Source organism: Epinephelus fuscoguttatus, linkage group LG10 (assembly GCF_011397635.1).
Source record: "Epinephelus fuscoguttatus linkage group LG10, E.fuscoguttatus.final_Chr_v1".
Lineage (NCBI taxonomy): Eukaryota > Metazoa > Chordata > Actinopteri > Perciformes > Serranidae > Epinephelus > Epinephelus fuscoguttatus.
The window spans coordinates 17,003,965-17,031,444 of NC_064761.1; the positions used below are offsets into that span (position 1 = coordinate 17,003,965).

Sequence of the window (27,480 nt, forward strand, 5' to 3'; positions counted from 1 at the left end):
ACGGATTCTAACAAGATTTCTGAGGCCTAGTATTTGCTCAGTGTGACTGAGGGAACCTGTCGTTTGTTATAACATAAGTTTGTCTCCACTGTCCAGCTGTTCAGTTTCATTTATTTAACCTTCAAATGACCCCAAACTAGGTATGAAAACAAAATTATGTTTATTGTCAAACATGTGTTCTTTACAAGTTCATCTCTGTCAGAATGTCAGATTCATGACATCACACCTAAGGTCACAGTCCGTTGAGTCAAAGTGAAACCATTCATTGAGCTCGTCTCGTCTATGCTTGCCAGCTAGCACGACAGAGATTCTAATTCTGTAGGGAAACACTGGAACTACATCATCAACAAAAAGCTAATATGACATAATGACATCATCAAATTGGACACGTTCCACTCCTCAGCTGTGCCAGGAGATCCTGACAAATCACAGAGCGGGTGACGAGGCAGAACCTTGGCTTTGACCAATGCCAACAGACAATGCACTTGAAGAAGAATAAAAACACTCCTTCTGTCTCCCGACTCCCGACTCTATCCACAGCCAAAGTCAACTGTAACGTTTTGTCCATAGGCTCCCTCAGTTCTTCTCACATCTGAATTTTTGCCTTCATTCCCAGGACGGGCGCACCCCTCTGTGCCTCCTGACATCTGTCTGTTGATTCAGGGGGGCAATCAAACCCTAAAGTCTCCCTCTTGAGCTATGTCTGTTTTGCATTGTATTTTCTAAAAACAGCCCCTCTCTGACTTCATTTCCTCCAGGTACCAGGAGGTATAAGTATTAACACTTTAAGATAAGAAAAAAAAAACTTTGAGAGACAGAGTTACATCCAAGACATTGATTAGACACTGCAATTTAGACACATCTTGTCCTACAATCTTATCGATAACTACGTGAAGTGATCTCTCTACCTGATTTTAAAGCTCTCATAAGTACAAGGATGAATGAGTCGGCTAGGTCTTGTCATTGTGCGTAGATGTTCTAATATTTCTACATGTTACTGTATATCTTTTATGTTTTTTATTGTGTGGTTGTTTGGCTGTAACTTTTTTTGTGTGCTGCTGTCTTGGCCAGGTCTCCCTTGTGAAAGAGGTCGTTGATCTCAACAGGACTTACCTTGCTGTGTGATATATCAACAGAGCTACTATATACCTTATCGACTGCAGAGTATTGCAGATAAAAGATCTGTATCAAGATCATTTGGTTATGTTTTTGAAAAAAAATTGTTGACATGTTGTAGTTCAGTAACATTATTGGCCTCAAAATCAAGTATCAATCAGGCTACTTACAGCAAGTAAGCTCTTTTCTCTGAAGGTTTATGTTTCATTTTGTAAAAGTATGTTCATTGCTTATAACATGAGGTGGTCTTTGTTAAAGTGGGGGTGAACCTTTTCCCACTACAAAACACCGCAGGAGACTCTGGGACAAAGACTGACCTTCAATCATGTGTAAGTGCTGAATCTATCTGATGTATGTGAGAAACTCAATATTCACATCAGCTAAAGCATGTCCCTATCCAGTTACACAGATACCACACACCCACACAGGCAGGTATGCCTGACCTCTCTACTGACGGTATAGTATAGCATATGTGTATCTACTCAATGTGTCAGCAGTGGAGCCTGTGGGAGTGTTACTGCCATCGAGCAAGTTTGTGTTCAACTGTACTGTCCACTCACCATTCAGGATCAACGGGCGTGATGTCTATCCTGGGAGGAGCTCCAAAGGGCAAGGACGTTGGCCTGGTCATGATTTCCTCATCAGGCGTCCGCGACCTCTCCCCCTGGCGCCATGACAACGGGGGTAGCTGCAGGTTGCCTGAGAATCGGCGTCGACCACGGCGCAGGTCAACACCCAGTGTGCAGGATGTGAAAGACTCACTGAGGCAGCAATCTGGAGGCTCTTTGCAGTCCTGAGAGGAGAAAGAAATGAATGAGGAAGTGTGTGAACTTAAAGAACCCACTTTTAATATTAATTTAGAGATGCATGGAAAAGTGGAAAATGGGAGTATGGGGATAATAGAGGATTAAAGCAACAGTGCAGAGCTCAACTTATGAGATAAGTCTTCCCTTTAATTCAAAGTATATCCTGTCTTTAATTACCTAAACCACAACTTTTCTCCAGCTCATCAACTGTTTGCCCACTAAGGGGCGCCACAGGCCTGTTTGTGACTAATGAGTTACACAGAGAAAGCAGTACACCTCACTCTCTAGTGACCATTACAAAATATTTTCTCGCTTGACACCTCTTCTCACTTTCCTGAACCTGCTGTCTTAGATGACCTCACATATATGTGTAGAAATCCTCCAAGTTAGTTATGTTAGCTGTTTTAAGAAATGACAACAAAATGTCACTCTGCAAACCTTGGACAGCTCGTGCTCTGATGCCTTCAATAAATGTTAAAACAAAATTGTCTAAAAAAAAAAAAAACCCACTGTGGACTATAACATCATGAATCCCACATGATTCTAGGATTAATTTTTCTTTCCTCATCTCTCCACAAACACATCCGTCCTCCACCCTTCCCTTCCGCCTCATTTACTGGTTTAATTGGTCTTGTTAGTGTGTACTGTCTGTAGCAAACTGATTGCAGGGCACAAATAACATGTTTACTTCTCTGCTGCACAGTCTAATTAACATGTTACTCTGAGGGGCATATAAATCTTTATCTCTGTTGTCTCATCAGCTTGCAGTCATAGTTCTCAAAACCAGGGTCGGATTTATTGAGGCATCTCAGAGACAGACGTCATTCTCAGTTCAGCAAGGGACTAAAAATACCCCCTTTATACAATCTCAACAAAGAAAAGTAGTCTTCATCTTAGCTTTTATCAAAACATACTCTTTTTACAATCAATGCATTTCTCTCTTTTGTTAAATGGTTACTCAAAAATCAGTTAATCTATATGTTAAACTCCTTCTTTTCCTAATACTACCATCAAAAACTAATAATAACCTTCCAGTCAAACATATTTATTATGCATTTATATTTCAGATTTAGGAGTTAAAATAACTGCAGCACCTCATCATGTGCTCAGCAGCAAACAGAGGCATCCACAGAGGTCACCTTTAACATGTGCCAGATTTTAGACTGCGCTGTAACACTAAATTACACTGTTTCATAAATACGAAGTCTGTGTCATCTTGATTGTATCTTCTGGTTGACCTGAATAAACATTTTAAAAAGCAGTGACAGGTCACTTTCTATTTAGCTCTCTAAAGTTGAGATGATTAACTGATTTATCACCTGCCAATTTTAATGAGTAACTATTGTGATGACTTATTCCCCAGTTCCTGCATCTTTTTGTATGGATACATTACTTTTCTTTGCTTTATGTAACTGTATATTGAATTACGTCAGATTTTGGACTGTTGGTTAGACAAAAAGAAATCTGAATAAGCCACATTATGCTTTAGGAAATTGTGAGTGGTAATTTTCAGCATTTTCAACATTGTATAGACCAAATTACTCGAGAAAGCAATGTGTAGCCTATATCATTTGATCCATTCATCAGTCCAGAAACTATGAAATGATGATGGATCCCCCACCCTGGGTTCGAACCAGGAACCCTGTTGCTGTAAGAGGACAATGCTAACCACTGCACTACCACAGTACCACAGTATCATCAAAATGTGCTGAACATGTCCAAAAAGCACTGACATGCTGAAATAATTTCATCAAGTTTCCTATAGGAACCCGCAAACAAAAATTAACCACACTATGCACTTTATATTTGTATAAACATTAAAATAACAACATAACTAACACCTTCTGTATGCTTATCATATTGATAACCAAATCAGATCATCAACAGTATAAATAGCCACTCATCAAAATGCTCGCTCAAGTGTCTGTGTCATTGTAGATGAGGACAAGAGACTAGCAGTTCCACTCCTGCACCCACTCTGTACACAAGGAAATAGCAAAAAAAAATTGTGCATGTTGCGCCTGCATCTGGAGACGGTATGCCTGGGTCCAGACTTTGAAATCCACCCACTTCAATGAGTTGACTAATTCACCTGGCATCGTGACACAAAACAACGCTTTCTAAGTTAAAGTAAAAATTGACCAATGAGCACCCCGGCAGGACTTGATTATCCAATCAGCTCCACTGGCAGGACTAGCATCACAGTAGAGTGTCCCTCACAGTGAGTTTTTCAAAGCATGACAATCAGACACAGCTTCAATAATAATGATCATTTGAAATGGTTAATAGTAACCACTGGGAATTTTACTGTGGTTAACTGTGAAACCATTAACCTCATCCCTATGACACTCAGAGACAGACAACTGATCACGCTCACAATTACACCCACGGGCAAATTAGAGTTGCCAATCAACCCGACATGCATGAAACTGGAGGAAACACATGCAGGCACAGGAAGAACTTGCAAGCCCGGAACGTTTGAGCGCAGAGCTTCCTTGCTGTGAGGCCACGGCAATTTTATTTGATAATGAAAATAATTGTCAGTTGCAGCTATATAGTGATGTCACCCTCTCAAACAACAGCCTCCACTCCCTGTTGATAGTGTAGGAAGCTTCAGACAGTTAATAACTCTGAGGTAGGAGGTTGTTTTTTTACTCCTGGACCTGTGCTGTACAAGTCTAGTCAGAGTTCGCAGAGAAGCAGAAGAAAAAATGAACGACCAAATCATTTGTACCGATTCTTTTTATTGAGCTCCATACCTACTGGGTCTCCTGTAGTAAAGTACTCCTTCCAGTAAACACAGCCTCCCACTCTCAGTCCCACAACAGCTCTTCTTGGCTACTTGCCTTCGCCCTTCTACTCAAGGCCTCTGTGCTTCTGTTTAAAACTAACTACACAATGCCAGTAATTGTGATGGAGGCTTTACGACCTTAATTATTTCTTTCTTTATACAGAATAAGCTACTGTGACAAAGTGTAACTGACTTTTAGCAGCATGGGTGGTGACTTATTTTCCCTGTTCAGATGCTGCTAATGACCACATACAGCAGATGCATTTGGGAACTTGCTGTTTTGTTGAAAAACTCGCGTTTGCACCCCCGCATTGCCATTAGCGTTTGCCTCCAGCCATTCATTGCAGATTGCAATTTATTATGCTCGAAGGATATTAATGCAGATGTTTTCCAAGTGTTCTGAAGAGAGACTTCACTTACTGCATTTCACTTTGTGACAGCTCTTGGCAGACACTATTATACTCAGTGCTCGTCTGAACAGTTCAGTTTCTTGTATCAAATTCTTGCACTATGAGCACTTCAGATCAGTGCTGTGTACTGTCTGCTCTCCAGTTTGACATGCCATGCGCGAACTATTTTTTGGCTATTGTGTATGCCTAATTTTGTGCCCCCACTGCCAACCAAATTCCCTCTGGAATAATGAGGTCAATCAATCAATCAATCAATCAATCAATCAAAGCAGTCTGTAAACAGTGCTTGCACTGCACAGCTTGCAAGGTTAAGCAAGGCATCTTCATTTACTTTAAAATATTAATTAAAAATCTACAAGGTGAAAAACCTTCAGCTTGAAACAATGCAATATTCAGAAGATGCCACCTCTGCATGTATAATGATGGGAAATATACCACTACTAATCCATAATTAACGTCCTGCACAAACTGTTAGCGTGTCCTGCCCTCTAGTGGCCTAAACACTTAACTAGCAACAAGACTCAACCCTGTAAATCACTGTTTGATTAATTTGGGTACTGACTCATTGCATTACCAAATACAGATTTCTACAGATTTTAATTTTCTCAGTGCTGCTTATTAGTTTATACATTTACTTTTCTTTTTTAGTCATGATTTCTAAGAATATTTCTGATATGTTGTGATAAATAATGGACCTTGTATATTGTCATTCCTTGCTTTGTATTCACAGAAGCATCATAATTTCACAGTAAATAATAAATGTCATGCTGTTATTGTGAGGATGAGGAAGACCTTGTTTTGAGAAAACACAGCTGGGAAACAGATTAGCCTGGCAACTGCTGTTTAGAGGAGTATAAATACATGGCAGCCGTCAAAGGTAGAAGAATTACATAATGAAATACAAAGCCGTGAAAAGTGATTTGTGAAATTAAAATAGCCTCTGCTGCAGTGCCCTCTGTAAGAATAAAAAAAGAACAAGGAACAGAAAGTATTGCTTTCCAATGCTGCTGAGAGATCTGCTGTTGAGAGATGGAGGGTCGTGAGCAAGGAGGAAGAGACAACAATACTTTTCCATGATAGCTCAGAGATGAGATAGTGTGGTGGACGAAGTGAGATACAAGAGTGATAAGGACTGCACTGCAGAGCAGAGAGGATAAAGAAAGGAAGATGGAGGTTGGCGATATCAGTTGAGAGAAGACCAACACAGGGAGAGAAAAAAACTGAACAAGCAAACATTGAAAAATTACCAGAGCAGAGTTGAGCGCACGTGTATAAAAATAGAGATGATGCTCAATGTTAAGTGACAATCATATCTCAGATTAGATCTGAACATACTGCCAGTGCCCAAGCCATTGTAACTCTTTACAGGGCTTCGAAGCAGTAACAGTTTCAAGGTCAGTGTCATTTATTTTCTGTTTGATGGTACTAATAAACTTCTTGATTCTCTGCAAATACACAGTCATATTTGTGCGAGTTGCTCTGGATACTTCCTTCTCTACAGGAAGGAAGTGTTACTCTGAAGGACATCATGGCTGCACAAAAGGACAACTTTTAAAATGTGAGTCATTTTCCTTTTCTTTTCAATAAAGCAGTCCTGTTTTTCTCTCATTCTCTCACAAAGGTGTGAAGCTGAACATTTGATCGACTCACACAGAGAAGAAGGAGACGGAAGTATGTGTGCATTAAGTCCTGGAACAATTCAACTGGTCTGACTCATTGGACGTGAAGCTGTGACTAGGCTTTTATAAACACTTAATATTTTCAGAGGCGAAAAGGGTCCAGTCGTGGATACGGTCAGTAAATGCAAAGACGTGACTAAGACCTGAGTCATTTATACTTACTCTACAACTGTACTTTTTCTCATATAACAGATTGGACTGCAGCATGATGTTCACGGCATCTCCAGACTATTTCACGCCTGTCACATGTGCTCAGTGTGAACTTGCTCTCATCTGTGAAGAGAACGGAGCGCCAGTGGTGGACCTGCCATTTCTGGTGTTCTCTGCTGAATGCCAGTCAAGCTGTAAGGTGCTGGGCTGTGAGCACAGGTCCCACTAGAGGATGTTGGGCCCTCATGCCACTCTCATGGAGTCTGTTTCTGACAGTTTTGTCAGAAACATGCACACCAGTAGCCTACTGGAGGTCATTTTGTAGGGCTCTGGCAGTGCTCCTCCTGTTCCTCCTCGCACAAAGGAGCAGACACTGGTCCTGCTGCTTGGTTGATGCCCTTCTATGGCCCTGTCCAGTTCTCCTCATGTAACAGCAGGTATGTCGGTATCTCCTCCAGCAAACCTTCTAGTGGTCGCACATATGGATGTGCCATCCTGGAGGAGCTGGACTACCTGCGCAACCTGATTGGGCTGCAGGTACCACCTCATGCTACCAGTAGTGACAAGGACACTAGCAGAGCACAAAACTAGAGAAGAATCAGTCAGGAAGGATAAGGAGAGAGCAACTGTCTGTGACCACCACATGTAAAACCATTCCCTTCTGGAGGTTGTCTTGCTTTTGCCTCTCCATTGCACCTGTTGTCACTTTCATCTGCACCAAAGCAGCTAAAACTGATCCACAATCACTTGTGCTTCCTAAATGGACATATTGATATCCCTGAAGTTCAACTGACTTGGAATTAAACTGTGACAATTAAGTGTTCCTTTCATTTTTGAGCAGTGTAGTTATCTAGATTTATTTTTTAAACAAACAATGAAAAGACACACCAAACTAATCCTTCTCAATCATCACTTATGACCCACTAGAGGTGAACTGCAGTGTATTTTCATTTGGGACCTTCTTGGGCACAACAGGTGAGATCAGTTCTCAATAAAAATGTAGTGACCAGGTGCCAGACGCATTCAGGGCGCTATGAAAACCATGGTAACAGCCCCAAAAAATGCAGAGGCGAAACACCAAGCGGACAAAGCTCCAACATCTTGTTTCAAAACAAGACTGAATCTGGGGTTAGCTTTCACTTTTGCTGGCGATACTGCTCACAAACAGCAACCGGCAATTCCTGCTTAGTATGCCGTTAACAATGTGGGATTTTATTGCTAGGAAACATCTGCAGTGCTGTCCAATCAAAAAACAATCAACTCTGTAAACAGGACATGCCTGTAGCATGATGACTACAACGTAAGTGTGACCAGGCTATACTCATGCAGTGTTCATACGTGCAGTGTTTCATGCATAACCCACATACTTTGGAAGGCTGCAATCTTGTGACCAATGCACCTACAGGAATAAAGAAGGAAGCGATTCAATTAGGAGGTAGAATGCGGGGGATGGGTCACAAAACACAGGACTTTCACCCAGGATTTTCCCCAGGAAACTGTGTGAACTTTGAGTCATTTTAAGGTATGTCGTCACCATGTTTCTTTTCCCAAACCTAACCTCCATTAATTCACATCAATTATGTAATTTTATGTTAAGGACATAACATCATTCAATGGGTGCTAATTTGTAGCATATCATACAAACCGTTGTGTATGCTTTTTCATAGAATATCATACAAACTGTTGTACGAGAATACCTTGCTGTAACATAACTTCCAAATGTAAAGGTGCATTCATACAGAGCAAACAAAGCAAATTTTTGCCTTTTACCGACCTGTACAGCCCAGTAACAAGGCTAATTTTGAATGTGAAAACACCTGCTCCAACTGTCTCCCCATTTGATATGAATCAAATTTGGCAGCTTTGAGCCAAAAAAGATGAGCTGTTTATTAAACACACCTGTGTAACTGAATATGATCCAAAACAAAACACCCCGAGCTTCTAATGTTCAGCTTTTGTTGATACCATCAGACTGATATTGATTTGCCTCTGTGCTCATTTTTGAGGCTGTTCTTTAAGGGTTTTAAACTGGACAAGACTAGGTTGAAACGTGTTTCTAATATTTTGTCCACCAGTAAAGGCCCTAACATACTCGGCGGAACGTACGCGGGACGAACTCCGCGGAGGTCCGCGTAGACTCAAAGCGGACGTCCACAAGCCCTGTGTGCGCAAAGCTCAGATTTTACGACCGTGCGGACTCTGCTCCGCGCACCAGTGACTGCTCGGCATGTATTTTTCACATCACGGGGATTTTTCACGGACATTTTTACAGGAAACTACAATGCGGAAGTGCGCTTGACTATGAAAGCCCGAATAACTGCGGACATTCCTTGCGAAGTCCGTTCCGCATACGTTCCACCCAAGTATGTTCGGGCCTTAACACTTGAGGCTAAACAATCGCCCCTCATCTTTTTGATTTTTTTTTCATCGGCTTTAAAATACAAACCTTAAATGATATATGAGACACCCTGAAATCTGACAGTGAAACCGTTTTGCACAGTAAAAAACTGATTTGGACTGCTGCTAAGCCTTCACTCATTCCTCCCACGTATGCTACCTGCTATCCTTAGATGACCCTCAACTGCTCTGATGTGTGTGCATATGAGGGGTGTATCTAGGTGTGTTTGTGTGTGTGTGTGTGTGTGTGTGTGTGTGTGTGTGTGGCAGGAGCAGGATAGTTCAGGTGCAGAAGTCCATTAGCCCATTAGCATCAAACCCCCATGGCCTCTATGTCTGGGACCTCTAAGTACTCATTAGTCTCTCACACACACACGCACACATCATACAAATAAGAACAATGTCTACTCACCTCACTAAGGACTTGCGGCACACACACCGAAACACACAGAGTCCCAGCAGCCAGGTCACAAGGCCTCAGCTGCTGGATAAGATTAATACAGAGATGATAGTGTACCTTTGTAGCCTTGTTAACATTTATACCCAGACCATTTGATACAGATCTGTCACAGCCTTTTGAGACTATCCTCACCAGAAAAGCACTGGTCATTCGTTCAAACGGCAACCTTAAGCGACCTCTTGCTGTCATGTGATTTATGACTGTCCTCTACACAAAGACTAACAGAGCAGGTTAATGTTGCCTATGATACCGAGAAGAAGCAAAGCAGGTAGGAGCATGATAACTTTATATGAAGGCAAAAACAGGAGATTAGGATTTGAGCCCCATCTCACATTAAAAGTACTGGTTTCCTTTAACCATGACGAACACTTCTCCCTAACTGTAGCACAGTAGTTTCAGATGCGTGAAGAATGCTACGTCTTAATACCTTAAAAACAGAGCAGCTTTTTTTCAAGTAGATAAAAGAAATTCTTGGAAGTGGACGATTTTACAAGCTCAGGCCGATGCATCAGCCTGGATGACTTATCAGTGTAGCTCTAGTTTGTTGTACTGTCAAGTGTTGACTCCTTGTTTCATTTACTGAAGAAGGCAGTGGAATACAGTCAGAGGACCTGGGAAAAAACTAGTAAGTGACCCTTTGGTTTCACATATTTTATCACAAATACTTTCTGATGATTTGCAGGGGAACTTTAAAGGTATACTATGCAGGATTGTCTCCAGATCACTCTTGTGCTGCAATTCAGCTTGCAATATTTCTTTTTTTCGGTGTCTCTCGCATGCCTGATGCGTACAGACTGGCACCTGGTGTCTACCTTTTTACTAAGCCTCAGCCTCATCTGAGCACTGTAGGGGTACACACCCATAAATGTACTGAACACAGAAAAAGAAGAAGACAATAAGAAAATGCAGGCATCAAATACACCCCCACAAACTGAGAGTGGGTCATATAAGTGATGATTGAGAGGGATTGTATGTATGAGTTTATACATTGTTGTTGGTGTTTTTTGGAAAGTCCTGCATAGTATATAGTATAAAAAAGTAGTTCTGATAAATAGTGGAGTAGTAATTTCATCACACAGTATTATGAATTTTCCAAATTGTTTTGGTTAGGAGTTACAGAGTTTCTAACAGGATCTTTATTATTTTTTTTCATTCACTCATTCATTTTCTGTAACCACTTATCCTGGTAGGGGTCGCAGGAGTGCTGGGGCCTATCCCAGCTCATACTGGACGAGAGGCAGGGTACACCCTGGACAGATCGCCAGACTATCACAGGGCTGACACATAGAGACAGACAACCTTTCATGCTCACATCCAAGTAACCTGCTTGTCTTCAGACTGTGGGAGGAAGCTGGAGTACCCTGAGAAAACCCACGCTGTCATGGGGAGAACATGCACAGAAGCACTTTTTGATACATCTATATGCCAAAACATAATATAATTAAATGCTGCTTATTATATAGGTTTTGTAGTAAAACTGATGAAAACCAGGTGTCCAGCAGTACATGTAGTATGTGAATGACAAGTCAAACAACTAAATTAGGCTACAGAACTCAGACTCCCTGTGTAAGTATTTCTGGGAGTTTTGGCAGGAGACTTTTCTCCCTCTGAGCTGAATTATCTGTAAACCTTCTACTCTTCAAATAATTGCTTTCTTTAAACACCTATCTGTAATATCTGTGATTCTCCTCTGTTAGCATAATAAATCTCAGGGCATCCTTAACTGGCAACCCTTCCATTTCACACCCGCCCCCACCAACACCCAAATCCCTCTGCACTCTCGCCATTTTGACACCAAGGCAACAACACAACAGGGAGGAAATGAGGAGATGGGCTGGGAAAACAACACCTGCTTCCCATGAGTTATAGAGGGGGAGGCACAGAGAGTGGGAGATGGAAGACAAAGAGCGCTGTTGGTAAGGAGCGAGGGAAAAAAGCTCTGACAGACAGGAAAATAAGTGAGAGGATAACAGGAAGAAAGGAGAGGACAGCTGGGGCAGGGCCTGAGAGGGAGGACTTGCAGAGAAGGGTGAGTAAAGCGGAGAGAAAGTGAAGGAGTGAGGGAGGGAGGGGAGCGCAGGGAGGGAGACTGAAAGAAACCAATTAGTACTGTATGAAATGAGACATACTCATCTACAGTGGAGCATAGCCTCCAGCAGTATCCACATGCAATCATGCATCTTATATAGTAAACAGTGTGAATTTTCTACACACACATGAACAGAAATTCCCACTTGTGCATGAACAACCTGACTGCAAAAACATTATCTGCTTTCAACTAACAGGTTGTTTGAACTGATGAATAAAACAGTCACGGTGGTTGACATTTGTGCTCTCAGTGTCAGTGTGTGTTTGTATACTTATGTATTTAAGACTGTGCCTTTTTATTATTTGTGACTTTAACTAAGCCAAAGTTTTTTAAATGAATCAACCTATTTAAAAGAGAAAATCAAACAATACTACAAAACTTAAAACTATAACAATAATAAAAAACACAAGGTTGTCATTCAACAACAGAAATAGGGTTGTCGCTTTTGAATAAAAGGTCATCCCAGGACAAATAAACCCCATTCAGTTCGATTTATAGGCTGCTACAAGTGATGAAATACTGCCCCGAGGTTGACAGAGGAACAGGATATTAATAAAACTGTTTGGTGAATTATTATCTCTACTTCCTTTCTTTTATCATCATCTTTTCTTTATCGCTGTGAAATAGCCCAATCCCCGTGCCTCAGACAAGTGATAAAATAAATTGCCTACTTTCCCCCTCTATAGCAACGTGTGATGTGCGATAAATTTTGCTCTTGGAGGGTTGAGTACAAGGAGACATTCGGCGTATTTTGCTGTGGGCTATTTTCAAGCCATTTCAGCCTCATTTATCCAGTATGCATGCATGGAAGGTTTATTGGAGAGACAGGGAAGACAGTTGAAATGTAACAAAGCTTGAGAAGCAGATTGAGATCCAGACTGAATCCATGCTGTTCTTCTGTCATAGTTTTTGTTTCTAATAATCACTCCACCCCCTTAAAAGAAGCAATTTGACTTATTTATTCCATCAGTGTTTCCATGTGTTTCAGCGTTGACATAATATACAGTATATTAATAATCTCTAGCCTAATCTAGGCATTCATTAAACAGAAATCCTGTCAACATGTTCTGCTTTTCTCTGTCTCACATGTCTTTGATTCTAAAATTCAATTACACATATTAACTGGTGTACAGCTCAAACAATCAGTCAGTTAATTAGATAGTCAAACGTCAGAATGCTAATAAGCAATAATATAGATCCATCCATCCATTTTCGTAACTGCTTATCCTCTTGAGAGTCGAAGGGGGGCTGGAGCCTATCCCAGCTGACACACACACCCTGGACAGGTTGCCAGACTATCACAGGGCTTTGAGACATTGAGACAGACAACCATTCACACTCACATTCACACCTACGGCCAATTTAGAGTTATCAATTAACCTGCATGTCTTTGGACTGTGGGAGGAAGCCAGAGTGTCCGGAGAAAACCCATGCTGACATGGGGATAACATGCAAACTCTGCACAGAAGGGCTCCCTCCAGGGATTGAACCAGGAACCCTGTTGCTGTGAGGCAACAGTGCTAACCACTGCACCAGGTGTTTAAATCATTTTTGAGCATAGAATCCAAAAAGTACTGGTTACAGCTTCAAAATGTGTAATTAGCAATAGCAATTTAAACATTACACCTGAGCTTTAGGATACTGTAATTTTGTGAGACTGTGCCACTATAATTTTCAGACATTTGGTAGAACAAAAGATTGAGAGAAAAACTTTTGATTAATAGATCATGAATTTCACCCTTAGTGGCATGCCCTAAAGTCCATTTAACATTATGACACTCGTGCAAATAGTAAAATATCAACATTTTAATGTCCCCAATATTACTTATAGTTTGGCATGATGTAAGCTGGCTATTAAAAGCAAGTTTTTATTCTGAATTCATTCCAAATTTATACAACAGCATGCTTTTTGAGAATGGGTTTTTTCCCCCCGCAACCTGTTTATTTATTTATTTATTTATTTTTAAATAAAACAGATAGATAACACAATAACATTTGGACAATACAACAGTGATAAAGCAAATGTGCAAAAAGTAAGCAAGATAGAAACAATACAAAATCAAGACAGGACCGAGACCAAGACTAAGGACATAAAATGAATTAATAATAAAATAGAAATTTAAACATACATGTATAATAATGACAGTAATACCATAAAATACTACAGAAAAAGTTTTTCAGTAACCTTCAACAATGATCTAAAGATTTCCCAGTAAGATTGTCAAGCACGGCAAGACCAGAACATGTGTATGTGGCTCGCTGATACTTAGCGACACCTGTTGCAGATTACAGTTTCACTCTGGATTAGTCCACGTTCTGCAAAGAGAGACGATTTGCGTGCTTTATCGGCGGCATCCTCCCAAAGTTCATCAGAAATCTCCAGATCCACTTCTCAGAGCTTTATGGGAGTTTGAGGAAACTTGGCATAGGGAAATGAATCTGAGCGTAGATATATGACATCATTCCTTGTAGATTAGCTACTGTCTTCGGCAAAGTGTCTCAAGGTGAATCACTTGGTAGAGAATGGATTTCTGAAAGCTCACCTTGTATCTTCTGCAATTTGTCTACTGTGCAGTGTACCCATGCGTACACCATTAAAGACTTGACATCATCAAGCTCAACAACTGATCACAAAGTAATATGGATAAACAGTATTTTACTAAATTCAATTCATCCTCTGTCTCAGAAAAAAAACAAAATATCCTGTTTTTCGAGTGCAGGGAACTTGAAGCACCACACTGACTACATAACAGGACACTCACAGAATGACAAAGCATGAATTCAACAACAGTGCCGGGGGACAGACTGACAGGCGAAGTGCAAAAGGTCACAGTTCGTATGATCTGGAGGTGCCACCGGAGAGAAGAGTTAGTGTTGCTGTGGTAACCAGCATCACTCCTCTCCCCCTGACCAGACACAATAGGGAGATGGAGAGGGCGGCAGAAGATTACAGTGTTTGTTAAGACCGATTTAGAGACAGTGGAGGGAGGTGAGACAGATGTCATTAAAGAGAGAGAAGGGTGAATGAGAACAAGACAGAGACGGGAAGAGGGGACAGAAAAAGTGTTGAACTGCTGCTTTCAGCTGGCCAAGACTCAACCCTCAGCTTCCAAGCTCTCTAATTGGAGAATGAACAGCTGTTCAATTTGACCCACGCGCCCTGTAAATACAAGCTCAGCTGCCCGAGAGGGCGAAAGAGGGGCCTGTAGGACGACACAGAGAAGAGGGGGACTACAAGAAGTGAGAGAAAGTGTCAGGAAGAGAAAGATTAAGAGTCAGACAAACAAACAAACAACAACAGAAGCTATGTGATTTGTCATTGCCTTTTGAAAATGACCCAAATACCAAACGGCTACATATGGTCATCAGAAGCATTAATTTCTTCGTTGTCTTATCTGCTACGTCTGTGGCTAAGGTTTGGTTAGGTTAAGAGGAAGAACCATCGGGTTTAAAGAAACAGTCCAACATTATTGAAACACACTCATCTGCTTTCTTTCCAAGAGTCTGTGTATAATATGGCACTGAGGCTGAAGGCGGTTAGTTTAGCCTAGCACACACACTAGAAGCAGTGGAAAACAATTACCCTGGCTCCCTCCAGAGAACTCAGCCCTGTCTCCTAGACATTCTGTTCTTATATAACTAGTTTGTAACAGCAAATTATGTTTAAAGGGAAACGTAATGCTGAGCAAATTACGTTTTCTATTAACAGAAAGAGGATACGTTGCATATTAACGTACCTCTCAAGTGTAATGGAAATTATTAATATAAGCCTCTGTACTATGTATCACTACGCAAAAAGAATGTTAAGTAATCTTGCATTTTGTCTTGTCAGGATATCACAAGCACAAGTGCTGTACATGACGTTTACTGTTTGTCATTGTGTAACAAGCTGTGAGTGCTTTACTTGATGTCCAAGGACATGCCTAGATAAGCTGGCCCAACCAGCTTTGTTACCCCTCTGATGATGCAACTTAAAGATCCCTGACCTCAGCTGTTGTCAGTGAGTATAATACCCTTTTTCCATTGAGACTCTTGGATGTGCCAAGTGAAGCCATGCCGTGCCAATTTATGTTTCCATTGACAGTTTAGACGCACCTTGCCAAGCCAAGCCGCGCCGGAGATGGACCTCCTCTGGAGTAGGTCCAAAAGCCAGGCCACCCGCCCTCGAGCGGGTAGCGATGACATCTCGCCAACCGCAGCCAACCCCCAGTGACTGCCCTTCTCCGCCCAAAAACAAGCATGTGTATTGACTGTGACTGTACTCACCTCTGTCTGCAGGAGAACAGAGAGGAAAGGCCTTTTTAAAAGTCTCTGTGTTCAGCTCTGAGTGCTCTGGTAGCTTCCAACTGAATCTCTGCGGTTTGGAGTTTAGTTTCTCTCCTGCGTCCTGTTTTTATTTCAGATATCTGCTTTATTTTACTGTTTCATGTTTGCTATCGGCCGTATTAGAAGTTGTGTGAAGTTGCTGCTCAAAAACTCAATATTTCCTTATTTTGCTGCTTCACAGTAAAAGTTTATACATAACTAAGTAACAGGGGACTTTTATTGTGAAGAATCTATAGCCACTGAAATGTGCCTATAGATAAATGAATTGGTAGAACTTTGTTAGCAGCTTCTCTTCAATAAAGGCAGGTCCGACAATACTGCAGACAGGAATGTGAGAGCACAAACAGCCACAGTGAGATGTTAGATGAGGAGCTGCAGATGACAGGCTCTTACTGCACCTCTGCAAACAGGTAAACATCACCTGCCCTGATATGTGATGGAAAAACACGTGCAGCAAAAATGACAGGGAACGTTAGCCGTGGACCAGCCCACTGCTTTTAAACGTGATCACTCAAGACAAGCCGTCATCAGACACACCATTAAGAAGGTAGCCCTATTGTAATGGAAATGCAAATCCCTGCTGTGCTGGGCTGATGGCACAAGCCAAGCCAAACCAAGCCAGCCCACGACTGTCAAAAAGGTATCTGACATCTCCTGTGTTCAGGGCTCACTCTTAGCACTCAGCTTATTGTTGACTGTTTGTTGTGAGTCCATCTGCAGATGTTGAATTAAACTCACCGAAAGACAAGTTTCTGACTTGATGTGTTTTTTCTAATAGAAATTGCCACCACACAAGTCACAAAAGTGGTTTTGTTGCCTAAGCCGGTTCTGGTGTCAAGGTCCTGCACTTTGTAAGCTCACCATCCTCCCCAACCACCTCCTTCCAAAGCCATGTGGTTCACAAATGTAAAATAAATAAGAAAGTAAGAAATAAGAATGCAGTTTAGTAACATACAAATAGAATTTCTAGGAGACAGGGTGGAAGTACTGTTACTCTGTCTAAGCCTATTTCCAAATATGTAGAGCTATTGATATAAGGTTGGAAAAAATATTGATTTATTTGGATAAAAAAAACAACTACTTGATAGTTGGTTGGGGGGTTAAAGCAAAGTATATCTACATCAGGCTACCTTCCCCTTTGATTCTGACACATGACATTTATTTCACAATCATACAAGAGCTCCTTGTCTGGTAACCATAAGCACAGCTCGTTGTTGCTTTACTCACCAGATAACATTTACCACAGCACCATAGTAGAATAGTTCATATTTACCTCATTTGCATAGTTCCCTAAATTAATTCCTAGATAATGGCAACCAGGGCCCCTAACAAGCATTTCGTAAGCAACAATCAAAACAGTCCCTCTAATGCTTTTCAGAGTCATTAGATTTTAATAATATATGATATTTAAGGGCCTGCACACATCCTGTTTGAGCCATTGAATTCCATTGTAAAAATATTTACTGAATTACAAACATAACTCAGAGGAGACACTGAGGTTTAAAGGTTAAATTAAAACTCTAACCTCTATGGATATTTGACAAGATGTGATGAGAGTAATGTGTGCACAGACACATCTGTGGATCTTAGGAAATATATTTTAATTGAATGAATGAAAGGTTGGCCGAATGCTCCAAACACCTGGAATTCTGTACGCGCCTGTGGAGAGAAGCACAAAAGCACACTTACATAGTAAATATGCAGAGTCACAATCCAAACTCCTGGAGCACACACACACACACACACACACAGATGGACAGTCAGAGCTGGTTAGCTGTGATCTGCATGGGAATGAGGTCATTAGGTCTGTGGAGCGCGAGGACGTTATTTAATCTTTCCAACCCTCAGCACGCCACTGTCCAATAACACACACATACATCCCACAGACAGGAGTCACACACACACTCAGAGATCCAATCCTTGTGCATACTGAATCCTAATCACTTGCACATACATTCACAACGGTCTACAACACACCAAACTAATCCAATCCAAACGTCAGCTTCATGCTGGGCCAAATCATTAACACACACACACACACACACACACACACACACACACACACTGACATATCTGTACACACTTCCACCTCTTAAATCTAATCCCGGCTGAGCATCACCAGCTAAACCAAATCCCTTCTGTTAGGGCTGAAATCCAATAACAATGTCCTACCTCAGCACACTTAACCTCATTGATTCAGGAAACACTCAACACTTTCACTGAAATGTATACTGTAAATACACAGGCTCTACTGTGCATGGCTAAATGCATGCACACAATCTACCAGCAAAGACAGTATTCATTCTTAATATGCTGTGACAACAAGTAAATCACAATCCCTAAAAGTTAATCATCACACGTATGACCACCTGCTGGTTTCAAGGTGACTTCATGTGGTTTGTAGATAAATCCGCTTTCAAGCAATTTAAGGCACAAGATTGGAAAATATATTTTTTATTTTAAAGAAACAGTTTTACATCTTGCTTATTTTAAAGGAATAGTTCAACATTTTAAGATAGTTCAGACCAAATATTCACAAGACAAAACCATTTTAGAATGTTGCAAAGAGAAGTTGCAGGGGTGTGAACTGGTGGGTCTAAGATCGACTTAAGCCGGCTGATGGCGTCACCTGTGATTCAGTTTGTAGCAAAGTCTGCCGGCCAAGTCAGTTACACTTGCCCTCTGTCCCTGCCGAGCCCGTGTCTATCATGTACAGTATGTCTACAAGTATGTCACTCTCTATTCCTCTAAGAGTACATGGAAAACCTACTTCTACGTACTTAAAAGACACAAGCTGTACCATTCTTTATCAAAAGCTGGAATACACATGCTTCAGTGTCGCTTTGTACAATTAATTAATTAAGTGCTTGGCTGGAATAGTCTTGTGTGGCTTGGTCTGAGCAACTTTCTTTGTTTCCCACTTACAGAGGCAGGGCTGTGTTTGAACACCATATTTTTTATTGCACACACAGAACAGTTAGCTAACGCACCATGAGGAGATATCCACTGGGTTTGACAAAGAGTGTACTGTATAAGAATTTTTGATTGAACCTTTAAGTGCAGCCTAAAACCCAGAGTGTCTTCTGGAGCTGGTGAGAAATTGAACAGCTTGTCCAAATTCCAGTGCCAGTACTCATTATAAAAGGTCTGCCCAGTGACTATAGGGGCCCAATTACAGGTGTGATATAGGGTGTGCCATCATAAACTTACTGAACCGTCTGACAGGTTAACACCACCCACCACCCTTGTACTAACCTACTTCTTTGCTTCAAAATCTGAATTGGCCCTGGTCAAAGCAGAGAGCAGACAGTCAACTGATTCACCCGTTCTTTATTCTTGCATTCCTCCTCTCCTTGATAAAATGACTATTATCATCATTATTATCAACGTAAAATGCATCATTATCATGATTATTATTATCATCATAAACATTCCTTCACACACATGAGGTCTTACATACATATAGTAAACCAATCTCCCTTATCCAAACCTCCTCACCACACGCTGTTACTGACACACTGATGGGTCAGCTGGCTCAGGTGTGGTCAGCACCTCAGACACCCAAAGCTGTGCTAAGATGTTGATTTGAGGAGTGTAGAAGGTTGGGAAGCTGCTCTACGAAAAACCTGGCCTCCATTTATCCTTTTCTGATCCACTAGTTAAAAACACACTACTGAGTCACTCTACTGGAATATTTTTGCTAAAGGCTGCTGAAAGCTTAACAGCACTTCCTCAAGATAAGACGTTAAAGTCAAGGTTAGAGGGTTGAGAGAAAAGAAGAAAGTGACGAAGTCACAGAGTTTAAACGCAGGTAAGGTAATTAAATGAGAGCAAGAATGTATTCAAATAAAGAAAAAAGTACACAATGTTCAAACTTACATGGAGAGAGACAGAGACATGGAGAGAGACTGATTAATGCACACCCACATCCTCAGCTATGGACTGTTTGAGCAACAGTACCAAACACCCACAGCCACTGTGAAGTGCACCTGCATGTTATTGTCCATACAATATGAGTGTACAGGATAAAATGTGCAGGTGCTATACACATGAGCTGTTCCAATCCTGTCTTCTATGTAATGAATGCAGATGATTTGCAAAAGCAATTTATATTCAGTTCCTGTGCAGATGGAGTGTGGTGAGTACACTGGCAGTGTCATGGAGTTCAGGGAGGTAGATGGCCGTTAAAAGCACTTGACTTTAACATCATAGCTTTGAGTCTTTGTGAAATCTTGTACATTGTGTCAGGATTTCTTTTCTCAATATTTAGCGATGAACATAATGTCACCCTTACCTTAAACAAGTAATTCAGTAGCCTTGGCATAACTATATGGCCCAAGTGCTTTCAGCTGTGTAAACTCAACTACAAATGCCTTAAAACAGATATAGTACTGCACTCCTATAACACTGTCGGATTCAGGATGAAGACTTCACGATCAAAACTGATGCACATATGCTTCTTTCTTGTCAAAACCTGGTGCCTACATTGCCTACAATGCAACTTGACTGTCAGCAGTTCAGTAGAAGATTTTGGTGTGTCATGCCAGTAGCAAGTATTGTAGCCTCAAGCTACACCACGCCTCCCATTTTTTTCCAAAGCTGTAGTTTTCAGTTGTCAATTGACGCTGACTCTCGTGACATGACTTTAGGAAATCTGACCTAATGCAGCTCAATCTGGAAACACAACAGGCTTTATACAATTTTTCATTAATGTAGCAGCACTCCGTGAGACCGGTGAACTGAATTTAAAGCGTCAGAATTAGAGGAGTTCCCCTTTAATACTGATGTAGTTGTCACAATAAGGATATTGTAGGAAAAGAAATGTAAAGTGCAGATTTTGTTTTTCATTTATGTTTAGTACGAACAATAGCCTGGAAACCAGACAAATTTGAAAGCGCATGTTTTTTGTTTTGTTGTTTTTTTGTTCTTTTGTTTTGCTCTGGCAGATGCATCTGGTACCCCTTCTGTTAAGAAAAATTGCCAGCTGGCACAAATCAGGCCAATCACAAATGGCGGGTTCGATACGATAACTACGGACACTACACCGAGAATGAACTTGAATGATCAAAGATTAGCGTCACTGAGGAATTTCTGACAACAACCAAAATGGAGCTGCAGCTGATGTGAAATTGTTTGCTCAAGAACTGTTTTCAGTCTCTGATGGCTCAGCTCTACGTCACATTTGGATGCTCTGATTCGTTAAAGGTCAGTCAAATTGTGTCCAGAGGTATTTTGGTCTATGGCTGTTGATAACTCCCTTTGAAAATCAAAACTGCCCTTAGGTTCCAGACTAACTCACATTTACTATTTAGTGTTATGTCAGGCTATAGAAATTTTGTTGGGATTAAAAGATCATTTTGTTTTCAATAAAATGCAAATTAGACACATAAATATTTTTGTGAAACTGTTTGCTGTCCACATGCATACATTCAAGATGGCAGCATGGGTGAAACTGAGACATGGGTGCTTAATGTGTAGCACTGAGGTGTAAGAGGCTACACCCAGCATGTGCAAACAACCTGGTGGATTTTACACATCACACTACATGTACAGTATAAAACCTGTGAGTCAGAAAGAAGGGAAAAGAGAGAATGATCAGAGACAGAAACAAGAGAACAGAGCAGGGAGAAGATGGGAAAGAGACGTGATGGAGGAGGAGTGAGCCTGCCAAAGCACAGAAAAGAGCTGTCAAAACACAGGGTGACTAACAAAGAAAGGAAAGATTGAGAGCATGACAAAGAAAGTATACCATCCTGTATCCTCTGTGTATGTGAAGAACTGCTCAGCCCTGCACAATCCTGCGTCCTGCGGCGCAGTCACAGCTTACACAAGAAACTACATAAAATGTTTGTCCTGCTTTTGTCAGAATACCTACTAATTGTTCACGATCCACACTGTTTCAAAATAAATCTATCTCTCTGAGTCAGGCATTATGTGCTATTTCATTTTATGTCTCAGTGTTTATGCCTCTTTTTTGTATCTATTGTTAAATATAAGCACATTTTTCTGTTACATTAGTAGGAACAAAGAATGTTTAGTTAGCTCTGTAACCTGAGGACAAATGAAGGCTCATTCTTTACAACAAAGTCAATATTTTTAACACGGCACAATCAATCCTGTCTCCAGTGATGAGACCTGTTGTAAATGTGTTTGATTGATCTCTGGTAAATACCATGCGTTATTTAACTGGTGAGGATTTACTGAAAGCATGATGACTTACATTGTTGGGAGACACCGTGAGAACACTCCTGCTCTTCCTCATCTTTCTTCAAGACTCCCTCGCTGTCCAACCGCAGCAGCTTCACATGCACACCTGGAAAACACAAACATACAAATATTTTTTTTTTTTGTGTGGAAGAAGCTGCAATGAAAACTGCTGACAGTAGGTTATGTCAGGTAATTGGACATATATTCTGGACAGACACAATGCTGTGGAGTTTCTAATTGCTAGACCAGGGGATACAACATTTTTACCCTACATATCATCATAAACCTAAACCAAGTTCTATTTGCTCTTGCAGAATTTCTTGAACATTATTACAAAAACACATTCATACACATACATTTCGCTGTGCATCAATATTACATTTATAAAACATTTAATTTCAGTCATTTTCTTTTGTCTCCCTGTGAGGGGGAGTAGAGCAGAGCAGTCAAAACAAAACAGCCTTGCCTTCAATATTGCTCTATTGAGAGGCACTCAGTAAGTGATGCATCAGAACTTTAACACTGCTGTACAGCACAATAGAATCCCCCATGATGCACTGCTACGTGATGATGTGCAGGATATTCTCTTTTTTTGACTTTTGCCTTTTATTAGTCAGGACAAATTTCAGTGTGAAGGTGGGAAAGAGAGGGGATGACATGCAGCAAGGGGCCGCAGGCTGGAATCAGACCCATGAGCTCTGCAGCAAGGATAATGCCCTGGTACATGGGATGCCTGCTCTAAGCATTGAGCTACTGGGCACCCTGTGCAGGATACAAAAGTAACAGGCTGATAGAGAGGCTAGCTAGCTATCCTGGCAACATGGTTGCTCCCTTGCTGAACTCATTTTTGTTATATGTCTATTTCCTTTCCTTCTATTTCCAAGATGGCTGTATAAAATACCAATACTTCAATTGTCATAGTTTGATCAGAGCTGCTACATTGGAACTTTGAGGGTTATTTGATTTGGTCCAACAACGTATAGCTCTAATTAAGTAAGAACATTTCCCAGAGTCCTTGTTGAAGTCATCAAAAGTCTTATTTCATCCAAACAACAGTCCAAATCCCAATTCTATTCAAATATTCAATTCACAATGATATTAAAAAAGAAAAGTACAGCAATCCTCACATTAGAAAAGCTGGAACAGAGATTTTTCATCTTAAGTACCGTTAGTTTTCTGCAAGTCGACTTATAACTTCAGCCCACCATAAACATGTTTTGCAAATGTGCTCACATAAGCATGACAGATCAAAAACAGCAGCTTAAAGGGAACATGGACAACTGATAAACACATTTTCAAAAACTGGAGACTGAAACAAAAAGCTTCCAGAAAGGTTGTGCAGAACTTTGTGGTTATTAAATGCTTCCTTGGCATTTCTCTGCCTTTGTTGTTTATCACCATCGGGTGAAATCATTGTGAAGAGAAATATTAGGACATTAAAAGTATCAACAGCTGCCTGGCTGTCCGGCTGGCTGCACAGATTACACTGTCAAATGGCTGACAAATGGTGTGACAAAGGGAGACGTGCTGTAGCATCCTCTTGTTGCCATAAAACAAAGATGGCAGATGCATAAAGTGTATTCAAGAAAATTTAAAACAGACTTCAACTAATATATATAGCTGAAAAGTTACAGCTCTTAAAAATCCAAAAAAAAAAAAAAAAGAGAACAGGGTTGGATAGCAAAGAAGAGGAAGAAAAGCATGGACTAAACCCTCTTTCATGCCTGCTTTTAAACCAAACCTAACACTTAGTCATGACTTAAACATGTCTTACATTTTGCTATGGTTCCACATTTCTAATCATCTTTAAATAATGAGTTTAAAATAATTAAGTCAGACTCCTATAGAGCTGAAAACACGTATTCAAAGCATAAGTAAATTCAAGCATAAGTGCAAGAAACATTTCTTAGTTTTCTGGTATAGTAAATTGAGTATCTTAGATTTTGGGACAAATCAGACATTTGAAGACATCACCTCTGTCTGTGGGAAGTTTTAATGGTTGTTCTTCCTTATTTCTGACATTTTAGATTAAAAGACTATAGATGACTCAAAATTATTCAGTGAATTGACTGATAATGAAAATAATCACTAGTTGCAGTGAGGATTGTACCAAATGCCTTTTTTTTCTCACATATGAAGCTCTACTGATGTGCTGCTGTTACTGCTGTGGCTCAGAAGTAGAGCGGGTCGTCCATTTACCATTTTTGAATATAGCTTTGAATGTAACACTTTAAAGACATCAGAGACACAAAGAAGAAAAAAAAAGTCTCACAAACATGTTACATCACATACAATCCTCCACCTACCCAAACCACTCTCTATTTGGAGATAGTGTGAGCAGGCAAGGTCTGTGATTTTATATCTGCATGGCTCCAGACCATGACCATTTAGTCACATTTTGTAACCATAGAGCACCAGTGTGATATGCAATTATTATTAATACATGAACTGGAGAGGTGCTACCTCCCTGTTTCCTGCTCACTGTGTATAAATCCTTATGTTTTAAAGATTTTTTTTTACAGCAATGCCTTATTTTACTTAATAATAAAAGTACTTTATTTACCTATGTTATACCAATATTTTATTTAACTTTGTCATGACAGTATGTTTGCCATCTCTATTATAACAATACTTTACTATATTTATTATACTTTACTTTTTATCTATATTATAACAGTACTTAATTGAAGTTTCTCAAAACAGGACTTTATTAAGCTTTACTGTAACAGTACTTTATCTTAATTATAATAGTATTATATTTAACTTTAATGTAACTATAGTGTACTTTAAATTCATTATATAAACTGTATCTACTTTATCTAACTTTACTGTAACTGTAATTTATTTAGTAGTTTAGGGGTGATTTCAAAATATTGAGATATATATTGTGTACAGCAATATTCCCTACAAAGGTTGCCATATTATTTATAGGCCATATTGCCCAGTTCTGCTTTAAACTCTTCTGTACAGCCCTAGTTGCAGCCATGAACTCCTAACTTTGGAAAGAGCAACATAAATGGCTGAGACTGAGATTTGCTTAAAATAGTAATAGCTGTGAACTAAATGTCTAATGCAAACTACATATCATAAATTTTGCACTACCAAGTAGGTCAGAATTTAGAGTAATAGATGAAGTATTTCTGGAAACTTTTTTCGCAAACTTCAACAAATCACTTCACATCACAATGATTCCTGCAGAAGTTAACTCTACAATACAAATGATTCGTCCCTGGTGGTGTAGCCCCAGCAGCTGAAGCAGAGCCGAAGAAACAGCCAGCAGAGGATGACAACTTAAAGAATAAGAGAGTACATCATGTGTAAATGTTAAAGAATTACTCTGGCTGTCAGCCTGAACTGGGTCACAGGTTATTACAAACAATAGTACTGACATTTATCTGACTTTATTGCTAATAGCCCCAAATTAGAGCAAACAGCGTCTGCTTTTAAGCTACTGTAAGAATATTATTTTAGATACATTATGTAATTACATTATACAACCTTACTTGAAAAACACTGCTTTTGTCTGACTACTTCAAGTCTAGAGTATCGGGTACACACATATAAATTTATGAAGAAAAGTTTAGTGAACAATAATCAGGGCAAAAACAAAAGCATTTAATTCAAACACAAAGTTTAAATTATCATGTGTGCTTTCGTTCATGCATGTGTGTGTAAAGCAAGGGGTGGATCTTATCACACAAATGAACACAAACCAAAATGAACCCACGTCACACATGAGCAACACAATACACACTGATTAGCAGCCATCATGTGTCCCCCAGCTCTCCATCTGATGTTTTCAAATAATCGCTTCAATTTTGCTAATCCTTACGAGTTCTCTTTCTTGCCCTTGACAAATTATGCCTTTTCTTTTTGGATTTTTTTCCTCTCAAAACATGCGCTAATGAAACTGCTAGCTAATGAAACCTGAAGCAGCCTTAATGGTTCAGCACACTTTAATTCCCCACATGCTCATCATTCAAAAGCAGCAGACAAGATTGACTCCACAGCCATTGAGCCTCTCTCTAATGAGTCCATTCAGGCAGTCGTTAAAAGGCCCTAAGAACTCATATGTTCCTCCTGTGACCCATGATGGTGTCTTTTTTTTCTCCTCAATATAAAAAGAGAAAGGGGGAGGTGAGCTCAAGTAGAGGCAAAAAGTAATACAGGGGGAGGGGCCAACGATAGAAGATGAAAGAGACTGTTTCAGGGAAGATCAGGCAAAATTAGACGAGACGGGGTTCAGAGGATGATACGAAGATGCAGATGGCAAATAGCAAAGAGAGGCACAAGCAAGCAGGTCAGAGAGGATTAAATGAAATAAAAGAGAAAGGGCTGGAGGTTGAAGAAAGAAGGAAAGAAGAGTGAGGTGTGAAATCAGGAAGAGAGAAGGAGAGTCAGAGAGAAACAGCTCAATTTCTTGCAGGGAGTTTGGTGAAAAGCCGAGCTTCGCCCAAAGACTAAACACAGCTAGAAACACCTAGCCTGGTTCATTCCAAGGGTAACAAAATCAACCTACTAGCACATCTAAAAAAAAAAAAATCAATAATTAAGGTGTTGTATCGCCTTTGTTTAATCCCACTTAAAACACTGGCATGTCATTTTTACCCTTGTACTAAGCTAAGCTAAGCAGTTTCTGGATCCAGCATCATATTTAGTGTACAGAGAGTGGTAGCAATCTTCTTATCCAAGTCACCACAAGAGAGGAATAAGTGTATTTTCCAAAATGTTGCTTCAAGGCCACTATGCCCTTGAGAGGCAATGTTGCCATTTGGAGTTGGCATGCATGTCCTGTTACATGATAAGGAATCAAATGGTAAAGGACAGTTCGTACCCTTAAAGCAGATGGACATTTTTGAGCTTGAACAGACAGGACAACCTTGACACCACTATTACGTAAAAACACCAATTTCACCTAATTACAGTGAAATTCAGGGCCAAATTTCTCCTCCAAATAACTCTATTCATTCAAGCTGGATTGGCTTAGAAATTCTACTCTTCCTAGCAGCTCCTGTTATCTCATTTTGACCAACTATCAGTGCTTCCCTA

At 40.3% G+C, this 27,480-nt stretch overlaps 1 protein-coding gene across 1 annotated transcript in view; it reads right to left on the reverse strand.

Annotated features, from left to right (window-relative positions):
* pde4ba (phosphodiesterase 4B, cAMP-specific a) overlaps positions 1 to 22,515 on the reverse strand; it is a 193,668-nt gene extending 171,153 nt beyond the window's left edge. The window contains exons 1-2 of the mRNA XM_049589019.1: positions 22,445 to 22,515; positions 1,677 to 1,909 (exon numbers count right to left, since the gene is read on the reverse strand). Of these exons, the coding sequence (XP_049444976.1) occupies positions 1,677 to 1,909; positions 22,445 to 22,486 (275 nt within the window). The 5' untranslated portion in view covers positions 22,487 to 22,515. The remainder of the gene's footprint in view (positions 1 to 1,676; positions 1,910 to 22,444) is intronic.
* Positions 22,516 to 27,480: the final 4,965 nt, after the last annotated feature.